We start from the raw sequence: 11,995 nt of genomic DNA, 5'->3' as shown, positions 1-11,995 counted from the left end.
AACAAATATTAAAAGCCGAAGGCAATATTCATTAAAAGTGGCCATTAAAAAGAGCCCAACTTGATGAGCAGTTCTTCCTCGTTTTTGTTTCTTTTCAGTTTTCCACTCAGAGATGCGAATTAAATTCATTGTTCATCAAAGGGGTTGGGATTGGGTTAGGTGGGCGGTGCAAGGTTGGGCCTCGTAATGTTGTCGTTAGCAGAGCTATCGCGTTGAGCTCTCCAAAACGTCGAGTTCGCAGCACTGTGTGAGCATTTCATTTTAATGCGACGACTAGCCATGTGAGAGGTGGGTTCTGGATGGGCGGCCCACTGCCCGTTTCGCTTCTTCATATTTCGTACTTGAAACGTAATTACTTTAGAAAATAATCGTTAAAAGTAATGGTCTGTATCAAATATATTAAAATATAACGCAACGATGGCGACGACGACCAGAAACAGGGACGAGACCCACAGCGAGAAACATTGCCAGCGTCAGCAGCTCGGGGAAAGTCGAAGGCGAGAAGGCTGCTGGGTCATCCTGGACGGGCAAGGAGGTGTCTGGCTCTGGGCATTCACACTCGTCATGTCAGGAGTCGTCAAAGTGTTCGCCGGCATTCGTACGTCAAGCGAAAGGAGTCCACGCTCCATTGGCGGCCACCGCACAGTGGTTCACCGGCAGGTGAAAACCAATTAAAAATGCCTAGATGTACAATTAAAACCAGCATTATAATTAAAGTATTATAACACTTTTCAAGCTTACTAAAAATCTATAATTAATTTTAATATATAGCTATGGGAAATAAGAACAATCAGGGCATTCCCTTAACTTTTGAATAGCTGAATTTAATATATAGCTATGGGAAATAAGAACAATCAGGGCATTCCCTTAACTTTTGAATAGCTGAATTGTTGAATTTTGATCAGCTATTAATCAGCTGTTCCATACAAAGTCAACTGTCAGAAATTTCAGCAATTCAACAGCCTCGGGGCTGTGGTCACTTGTAAACATGGAGGAATTGCAATCGTATAAAATGTGAATATAAAGGATATCTAATAGGATGCTGCCTGTTAGCACTTCTAATAGTTTAGTTTTTTGGCTTATTTTCGGCATTTTCCTTAATTTTTAACATAATCTTTGGTAAACACAGCCTGTCAATTTGACAATCTGAGAAACACCTTAAAGTTGCAAATTCAACAGGGAACTTTTAGGGTCGTTCCCTTAATTGCTGAAATTTCCTGTTGAATTTTCAACAGTTCAGCAATTCAACAGTTTAGGGAATACCCAGATTATATTTCTAACCTAAAACACGATATAGAGAACTTGAGTAAAACATTTAAATATCTTTGCATACTTATTAAATAACCCTAAAAGGAAACATTATCAAATCCATTTTTAAAATTTTTAGTTACCATGAAACTTAGCTTTATAAAGTCTTAAAAAATGATCTATCCTTTTTATCTGACTTCAAAGGTTTTTACAAATTATTTTGAAAATTATTATTTAAAAAAGTAGTTCAAATTTCTTTTTATATTCACTTTAGAAAATAAATCTGTAGTTTTTCTTACAATAATAAATACATTTTTAAAAAGCCAGCTACTTATATAGTTTTAAAATGTTTTACTGCTCAAAAGAATTTTTAAATATATATTTTTTTAATCTTTTTTTTAATATTTCTTATTATTCTTTGTAATTCCAAATACACATTTTCATAGTAAGTTTGATATGAACAGCTAAATTTATTATTTTTTCCCACATCTTGGAAAAGTATCTTTCAAACTTTGAGTCCCTGAATTATTGACTGGACCCACTGTGGCTGGTTAGAAACAATTTTGCAGTTGGCAGAGGGCACGGGCACGGGGCACGGGGCACTCGGCCTGGGACCTGAGACCCGGGCCATCAGTTGAAATGAGTTTTTATCAACGTCTGTCTGCTGGCTATCGCCAGTGGCATCTGCTGGGGTCAGAGGCGAGTCCTGGGCACATTAGTGAGCAAAAATTTTATTGCACCTCTGGTTCTGGTTCCTGTTCTGTTTCTGTTTCTGTTGCTCCGCTTCTATTTCATTCATAATATAATTCTCAATGTCTCCCTGCACTCGGGTTGACATTAAAAAAGCAATTCGCGTTCGGCACTTCATCTGCAGGAATAGTTTTCCGCCCTGAAAAACCCTTACCCCCCAGTACCACCTCCCAAGATATATCCGATTCATAATGCATAAGGCGCCAGCCTGTGGCATTACCAGTTCCCATTCCCAATCCCATTGCCATTTCCATTCCCATTGCCGTTTTCATCTCAAGGCATCTCATTCCTATTCCAGAAGTTCCTTTGTATGTTAAATTTAATTTCTTTTGTTTCGTTACTCGCACGTCATTTGCAAAATGAAATTATTACAAAATGTTTTCCTCTTGCCCGGCTCATTTGCCGATGGTTTGGTTCGGCTTGGTTTGGTTTGGGCCCTGGCTTTTCATTTGCCTTTTTGCATTTTTCCTCCTTCTAAGGGCTCCTTTCTTGGCCTCGTCTTCATCTTCCTGAGAAGCAACAATTCCCGCGGGCATATCATCTGCTCCATCACTGCGCTGGACTCTTGGTTTTGGGTCCGGGGTCCTACTTCCCATTTTCCTCGGTTTTTATGTTCACTTCCCCTTTGTGGCGGCATCTTCCCAGTTCTGTTCTTTTGCCCATTTCTTAATCATTTTTGAGTGTCTTAATTTAAGTTGTATGCTCTGGTTTTAATTCCGAGTGTATTGTGAGTGGCTGGACCCTTAACTGGCCCTGATAGTATCATTAGCATTTCCGCAGCCCATTCCCCCGCACCAGAAAAATTCTAGATTCATTATATATTCCATCAATTTTCAGGGGGAACACCATTTACAGACATTTTTAAGTAAGTAAGCCTAATTGAGAAGGGGAATTGAAAGTGAGTCTAATAAAATGAGAGGAAACATTGAATTAACAGGAATAAATTATAAGATCTAAGGTCTTATAGTTTATCGTAGATATTATTACAGTTACAAAGCATTCAGAAGTTTAGATATGAAACAGACCCACCTTTGAATATTATCAAGAAAATACTTTATCTCCGATTCAGTTCCTTTGTGATCTGTTCTTATGGAGATCCTTCTTCATTTGTGGCCATGTCCCATTGGTTATCTTTCGGTGGCATCGTGATGGCCTCATCATATTTGCCTTTGGCTTATTTTCCCCCGCAATATTTTTCAACACCACAATGCGAGGATCGTTTATCAAGCGGCCATGTAGAATGTAGAATGAAACGGGTCTGGACCGAAGGATCAATGTTCTGCAGAGGGAACGAGATGCCCCGAGAGGTGCGAATAAATTACGCACATCTGTCAACTTTTGAATTAGCCATTAAGGCGCAAAATGTGCACCATTAATAACTGACACCGGAGGCTTGATTTGATTCGTGCCACCACTGTGGGCTGTGGCGATCCGAGCAGGGCCCACTGTACCGCTCATGTCCACGCGCTATGTCAATGTCACCGGCGGACAAAAGTGGACAGTCGGTAGTCGAGGAAGAAGAAGACGAGGAAGCAGTGCAGTTGCGCCTGCGCAGCGTCCTAATTGAAAGAAATTACTTTGAGTGGACCATGTCATTTGTCACCTTTTTGTGCAGCCTCCGTTTGGCCTGAAGTCGACTCCTTTTCCTGACTTCCACTTTTATCCACTTTGCCGGCGATCTTATGATTGAAATTAATACTTTGAGCTTGTTTTTGGGGGAGCTGCTGTTTACCTGTAAATATTTCATGGCAGCCATAAAGATCGCACAACTTCTGTTTCTAAAAATATTTTTTTTCAAGAAAATAAAATAGAAGGTAGAAAGTGAATTTAACTTATAAGAATAACAACTTAAGTGTTAAAAGATATTTAGTAATATTTGGTTAAACGTAACGTAACATCATTTATGGATTCGTGGTTTCGGTATTCGTAGACTAATTATAAAAAAAAAATTTTGTTTAATATTTAAGCTGCTGCCAAAAAAGAAAAAAAATTAAATACAATAAGAAATAATATACAACTATTTTCTTAAAAAAAATTCAAATTGACCGCGCCAATAAAAACGGCATGGAATTGAAATTTGTTTAAAATTTAAGACAGTCGGGGCAATTGACTATAGAGTTTCTCCTTGATTTATACGTAAAATCACAGTGTCCCTAAAAACTCACGAATAATGATGGTACCTTGCTTACATTTTCTATATTCAATGTATTGAAAAAATTAAAAAAGAATACGAAACATTTATGGATCCACTGACAAATAATTGCCTGATAACTTCTTGTCATATGTATATCTATCAACTCAAACATTGATTTTCCCTTCAAACCACCGTCGCTCACGTTTGACAAATCAAATGCCAAATACCGCAAAAACTTCAACCATCCGTTGACGTTGATTTCAAATGGTGATGACACAAACATCAGCGGCAACAATCAGTTGGCTCATTGTGGTCACTCAACACGGTCAGAATCGGATGCCAACGGTCAGCAGCCACAATGCAAATGGCTCAGATTTGCCTTGGGACCACAAATCGGGGGACGGGACGGGAGAGGACACCTGACCAGATGACCAGTTGACCAGACGCCCAGATGACCAGATGGGTGTCAACTGGTGGCGTTGAAGGATTCACGATGTGACAATGTTCCACCGCCTGACATGCGGCCATAATGCGGCTCTCCAGCTAAACGGCAAACAAACAAAGCAACAAACAAACAAACATAAACGAAGAAGAAAACTAAAACTGTTGCTGACAGCAACAAGGATAGAAGCGACAACAACATGCAGCAATAAACTTGAAGTTGACAATTGTAAAAAGTCGGGGAACATGTGAGAGACGGCCTCGAAATGATACCTACTACAGGCAGGGATGGAAAGAATCTGCATAGGTGGTATTATTTACATGGGTGCTTGTTTTCATTACCGTTACTAAACTTTACAAGATAATCTAAACTAAAATAGGAAGGAAATTAAAAAAATAGTTGTATTATTATATTAATTATAATATATTCGCAGACAATTTCTCAATGGTAACTAAGGCCTTTAATTGTTGAAAAACATGTCTTAAATATTATATAATAATCTTTAACATTATTATTATTATTTGAGATACTTTTAGTTCAAAAATCGAATAATCTTTCATATTATTATTATTTTTAGAGATAAGTTTGGAAAATAAACAGTTATAAAATCAACAGTTGATATAAACTCCATTAAAAATGGAAAGCATCTAATCGTTCTTTGAACACTGCATCATATTTTACCTCTTCCGATAAGAGTACCCACAATACAGGATAATTACTAGGCCATCAGTGACTAACAGCAGCAGCAACTGGGGGTATCAAAAAAACAGGCAGCAACAAACGGCAATCATAAAATCAACAACTATGAAATTCATCACCGCCCGGTGAAAAGCCTCGCCTCGTTGACACTTCCGCCTCGCTTTGGAGTTTGGACGAGTGTATAAAGTCTGAACTGGATTTGGATCGCCCGGCAGTGGCAGCAACACCAGCAACACCAACAGCAACACCAGCAGCAGCAACACTCAACTCTAGACAGTCGACACAGCAGCAGCATCATCATCACTCACGGACAGAACGGAGCGGCAGCATAACGGTGACGGGTAAGTGAAATTAATTGCATTGTTTTTGGCCAATGAATTCCTAGTTGCCAGTTTTTGTTTTCGGCTTAAACGCCTTGACGCCTTTTTGCCAAAACACCAACGGAACCAGCAACAGCAACATCAACATCAGCCACCGAACAACAAGGCCAACCAGATTGGGAGCAGAGGGCATCATCACACAGCGGCCACAGCGCGTTCCTCTGTTCCCAAATCCATCTCCCCCGATCCGAGTCCCTATCCCCATCCCCATCCCAATTCCTATTCCTATCCCCATTCCGCTCCTTGGCCTGTGACATTTTGCAGTTCATCACATGTGATTGCCGCAGTATGTTGCACAAAACATTCAATGGGCACAGTGCTCTGGGGGATGTCTATAAGGTACACCAAATATAACGATATCAAAATCAATGGTTTAAGATTGGGATATTTTTAGGGTAATACAAGAAATTTTAATTTTGGCTTGGTAAGATTGCTTTGTTAAAGCCAAGCCTAACAAAATACAATACTATAAAACACACAATTTTTAAATTGCAGCCTCGATTGATCAGAAATTGATCACAAGGTAAAAAAAAAACAATATCTTAACTATATGTACTTACAGTATTATTATAAAAAAAAAACAGTTTTTGAAGGAGTTTTTGAAATCACTAATAAAGGCGTGTAAATGTATGATACAATATAATTTGAATATAGATGTTAGATTCATTTCGAAGGCCGACGTTATTTTTTTTCTGCGTATGTAATATTACTGCATACTTTTAGGTACCATTACAAACGATTTTAAAACCTTTGTTCTTTCTAAATAGTATAAATCCTTAATGCAATGACCCATTTCTTAAGCTCGAAAAGGGTGGCTAAATATTGTTTAAGGTTGGTGCTCTAATTTTTCTTACATGTTAAAAAATATTCTATAATTTTTTTTTTGTAGAATATTATTCCGAATAAGCTGTTTCCAATGCAAATATCTTCACTTTTATGGATCTCTGGTTGCACTGTGCGGCAGTTAGGATGTTTTTAGATCCACTCGCTGCTCCTCCCCCGCCGCCAGTGGCTGTTGTCCTCATCGCTTTATCGCGCCTAGACGCAACTCCGGCCTGGAGCTCCCGTTTCAGTGGCACAACCATGCCCAATCCCATACCAATCCGAATCCATCTGCCATATCCTGCCACTCCCAACCCCGCCTGGCCAGGATTCTCGTGGTGGCTCTTGCTCTAGTTAGTTACCATCATCAACATGTTGACATGTCTATGACTGCATGCATATGTGTGTGTGCGCTGACATACTGTTTGTGACAGTGTGTGTGGGGACCGGGTGTGTGTTTGTGCATTGCAATGCGCTAACCAAGCTCAACAGCGTTTATCACTCATGCTTATGGTCTTGTTTTTGCGGTGATATATCACACTTGACACTCATTCATTCAGTTTCGGAGTTTAGTGTTTTGGGCTCGTTATGTGCCACTCCCACTGCCTAATTCCCACAGTCAACCCATCCCCATCCTCATCCTCCTGGCCGCCATTTGAATTTCATCACATTCTGAGGCAGCAAGGCGAGCATAAACTTTCTCCACTTTCCCCTCGAATGTGCTCTTCATTGTTTTTTGGCACTGGCAATTGCGTAGTTAACGGTCACACAACTATCGTTAGCATTGCACTCAGAAATCAGTAGTAGCAGTTAGCATGCTATTTATTAGATCTAGAACAAAATTCAGATCTATAGATAATATATATATAATATAATGTACGATAGCAAAGGATAAGGATTTATCACATTGACCTTAAGCTGAAACCGCTAGAATTATATAGCATTTCGCTTATAATTCCCAAGTTCTTAGTAATAATACCAACTATAATAACATGTTACCTTACAATATGGTAAATATATGGTAAGCCATTTAGTATGGTAAAACCATTTAATATTTTATATCCTTTTTTTTAAAATTTTTTCCTATCTATCTATTATCTATCAAATTATAATCGTATTATTATATGATTTTTGATAAATGATCATGCTATAAAATATCCTAAATAGTAAAATAAATTTCTTACTTCGTTAAATAAAGTGTATATAACAAATTTATAAATACAAAATTTGATTTACAAAGTTAAATAAAATTCTATGTTCACCAAACTCTAAATTATTTCCCAACTCCATCACAGCCACCAAATTGCTATTGATTCCGTATCTCCCTGTTAATTTGTTCGTCGATAGATGGTACCCAAAGTCGAGTTTTGGGACTTCCAAATGGGGCAGTGTACGGGGAAGTGGCAATTCATCTATGAGCATCACTCACATGCAGTTTGGAACTCAGCTCGGCGTTTTTTTTTGGGTTATTTGCCTTATTGTTGTTGCACGGGCTGGTTCTGTTTGTTTTTCAATAGCTCCACAAATGTTTATGCAGATGAATTGTATTTTGAGTTGTGTTTTTGTCTGGCTTGATGCTGCTAGACATTTGGAGGCAGAGAGATGAGGCGGAAGAATGAGATGGCTCATCCGAAAAGGACTAGGAGTCCTTCGCCATTTGATGAATGGTGGCATATGTTTGCCGAGCTTACCATAACGTTGCTGTTAGTTGTGGTTTGAAATCCTACATCAAATGGAATTTGCTTATGGGTTTCCTACACCAAAATTATTAGTTTGGCATATTGCTGTTACTCAGCTTAGAAAACCGGGAGTAAATCAAATGAATACTTTCAAAATGATTTAAAAAGATAAAGAACAAATAAGCATTTTAAAATCGCCTATGAAAGTGTCTAAAAGTATGCAACGAAAACTAATTTATTTTCTCAGTAACTGTTGCATACTTTTAGTCACCTTTTGAAGGGATAATATATTTTGTAGTTCGAACTTTTGGTACAGAATTTAACATTATATCATAAAATATAGTCTGCCCAGGAAGCATTAATATTTCTCTCTTTTTCCCCTGCTAAGCATACTTCTAGTTCAAGGCAAAAAATAATTAAAATCTCCAGAAAATCATGGAAAAATGCACCCGCGGCTGTGCAAAAATATTTCGAAAATTTGCCAAAAACTCTGACAGATACCTTGAACCCACAGCTCGTAAACATTTGCCAAAACCATAATTTGTTGTGTGTTAGATAGATTCCATTTAACTTTTGACTCCACCTCAAATTGGGGGCCACCGAGTTCCCAGGTAGCTGCCATTCAATCCAATTGAGTTTTTGGTTTCTGGCTTTTCCCATTACTGCAAAATGTAACCGAATCGTATCTGCAATTGTGTCTAAATTTAAAGGCGGAATACCATTTATTTTTGAGGTCTCTCAGGAGGGGGATGTGATCACATTCACATGGGATGGGGAAAGAACTGGCGCCTGCATTTTTATGGCATTCTGGCGACTTCGCTGTCGTTGTGGTTGTCGTCTGGACGCGTCCGTCACCGCCACAAAAAAGGCGTCAGGATTTTTTCTGCTTTTGCATTCTGCATTTTTTGACAGATGGACAGGAGATGTGTGGGGGTCTGGAAAATGATTCCGCCGAGTCGCGCGGAAGTTGCAACTTGTGATAAAAATCGTGTGTCAATTCGATTTGTGACGTTAACCGCTGCCTAAACAACAACAACAAAAGCCCGGCAGTTTTTCCAGGCTTGAAAAATGTTTCTGTTGCAATAGAAAAACGGACGCGTTACATGACATTTGTGGCAGCGAATTGGCAGCTTCCACAGGCCGCCTGCTGGATGCAATTTTCACAAACCTGACTGACAGCCGGCGATTCCTAGGTGGGTGGGGCAGGGCCTTTGAGGCGATTGTGGTTGCCCTGTACAGTGAAAAAACCAAAGAAACTTGAGGTTCAATGGAAAAAATAATGTATATTCTGACAGCTAAACAAAGCCAAAAGCGGCTCTTTGTTTTGAGAACAGAACAAGATCCCCCTTAACAAAATAAACTTGCGAGTCTAAATTAAGTATTGAATGTTTTAAAATTATATAGTTCCTTCTTTTTCAAAATTTTTGACATTTTAATATTCCTTTATAACAAATAAGAAGGAATAGATCAAATTTTCGTGGCTTGTATAAATAACTTCATCAGCGAAACTTGAAAATTTGTATAGTATATACATTTAAGTTTGATAATTCCTTGAGCAATTTGTGGTGTGAAATCGGTACAACGAATAAAGCCCAAAGTGAATCATTAGGGTAGGAGATCTGTTTTACGATTTAACCTAAATCACCCCAGTCGTGTTTGACTTACACATCAAATGAAAATTCTAAGTAATCCCCTTCGGGCTGTAAGTTCAAGATATCTAGACGGTAATCGCTTGCAGGTTTGGCGTCGAACCAGAACAAATATCCACGATGACGAAGTGCACAGACTCTCTGACCGCAGTAGGAAAATCATTCATATTACCAAGATGTGCATCCTGTTGCTCCTTTGGTTCGCCTGCACATTCATAGTATTCGTATTTGCCGCAGAGGGAAAACCGCAAAGTACTATGGTAACCGTGATGCCCAATAAAACGGTTATCAGAAAGGTGGATCTGCCTAATGGGGTTGTGAGAATAACTCTACTTGGAGCTGTGGACTGGTATCTCATGAGGTTTCCCGAAGAGGATAATGGTGAATATGGAGCGGGCCTACGTGTGGAGTGTGTTAACTCCGATTTGAATGTGTCCTATCACCGATCGGATATGTGGAACATAGTGATGAACAGCGATAGTACGGCGTATCTCGAGGTCTCGAGGAACTTCATTCTGCACGAATGGAGCGGTGGGGATCGTCAGGCGGTGATTACCCTTACGAGCAAGCAGGACTCCCCGGTTTCACTGCACATGCTGATCAACACCAATCCCCTGATCACCAACATGTGCGTCCTCTACGCCGGCCTCTTGATCCTCGGTCTTTATATGCTGATCATCTTCGATGTTATAGATCACACCTTTGCCGCTCTCATTATAGCCACCACCGCTATAGCGATTCTGGGTCTGCTGGAGCATCGTCCCAATGTGCATACTATAATATCCTATGTGAACTTTGAGTCCCTGATGCTGCTCTTCGGTCTGATGACGATTGTGGATATTATGGCTACGACGGGTGTTTTTGAATATCTGGTTGTTTGGACCTATAGAATTTCCAGGGGTCGTCCCTGGCCCCTAATATTTTTCCTCAGCATGTTGACTGCCTTTTTGTCTGCTTTTCTAAACAGCGATAATATGGCACTGGTCCTAACCCCCATTACCATTCGATTGTGCGAGGAGATGTCCTTGAGGACAGCCTATGTGCTGGTTATAATGGCCATATTTGCAGATATGGGGGGTGCCCTGACCCCGATGGGGAATCCACCCAATGCCATAGTGACCACCAATCCTGCTGTGGTGGCCGAAGGTGTGGATTTTGTGAACTTTGTAATCCATATGCTGCCTGGAGTAATGGTGGCCATGTTTGTGGTCTTTGCCATAGTCTATGTGACCCATAGAAAGAGTATCTTTGTGCTGGACCAACATCAGCTGGATCTGATGAAGGAGAAGGAGGGGGAGAAGGCTCCGCCCAGCCAGGAGACCCAGGATCGCATAGCTAAACTCAGGGAGAAGCCACCTGGCAGATATTGGCTCAAGCCGGCGGAGAACTATCCGGAAACCTTGGCGGGATTGGAGGAGGGCAGTCGCATCCGGGACAAGCCGCTGCTGATCAAGTGCTGCATTGCCCTGTCCTTTGCCCTGCTCTGCATGATCCTCCACTCAATTCCCAAAGTGGCCGATGGTGCCACCCTGGGCTGGGTGGTTCTGCTGGCCGCCTTCCTGCTCATCATCCTGGATGACAAGGGCGATCTGAATGCCACTCTGGAAATTATACAGTGGACCATCCTGCTCTTCATCGCCGCCCTTTTTGTTCTTTCGGAGGCCGTGGATCAGTTGGGTTTCTTCGAATGGGTTGGAGATAGGACCGTGATGTTCCTGACCAGCTTGGAGCCACAACACCAGACGGCGGTGACCACCATGGTGCTCCTTTGGACCACCGCTCTACTAACGATCTTTATTGACAACGCCGCAGTTACCATCTTTATGCTGAAGTTCAGTTTCCAGATGGCCAGCAAGGATGATATTCCATTACCGCCGATGTTTTGGGCCTTGACTTTTGGCGCCTGTTTCGGAGGAAATGGATCGCTGTTCGGGGCCGTTTCCAATGAGATCATTGCCCTGATCGCCCTTCATCATGGGTACAAGATCTCCTTCTGGCACTTCTTCGTTATAGGGTTTCCACTGATGCTGGTGACCATGGTGATCGGATCTGCCTATCTTCTCATTGCCCACTCGGTCCTAAGTTGGAACTAACATGGGAGATTCAGTCTGTAATATCAAAGTATTTTGTCCTTATGCCCAATATAATTAACATTGAAATGTAATTAAATCCTTAGTTTAATTAAATCCTAA

General features: G+C 40.5%; 1 protein-coding gene across 1 annotated transcript; it reads left to right on the top strand.

The window, feature by feature from the left end:
* The first annotated feature begins 9,795 nt into the window (after positions 1–9,795).
* Positions 9,796–11,995, top strand: LOC119547161 (P protein). Its single transcript, XM_037853887.1, has one exon. The coding sequence runs from the start codon at positions 9,827–9,829 to the stop codon at positions 11,894–11,896; it is 2,070 nt and encodes a 689-aa protein (XP_037709815.1). The 5' UTR covers positions 9,796–9,826; the 3' UTR covers positions 11,897–11,995.

This window comes from Drosophila subpulchrella, chromosome 2L, assembly GCF_014743375.2.
Source record: "Drosophila subpulchrella strain 33 F10 #4 breed RU33 chromosome 2L, RU_Dsub_v1.1 Primary Assembly, whole genome shotgun sequence".
Taxonomy (NCBI): Eukaryota; Metazoa; Arthropoda; class Insecta; order Diptera; family Drosophilidae; genus Drosophila; species Drosophila subpulchrella.
The sequence above is the reverse complement of the archived record's forward strand: the minus strand, read 5'-3'. Positions and strand labels throughout refer to the sequence as shown.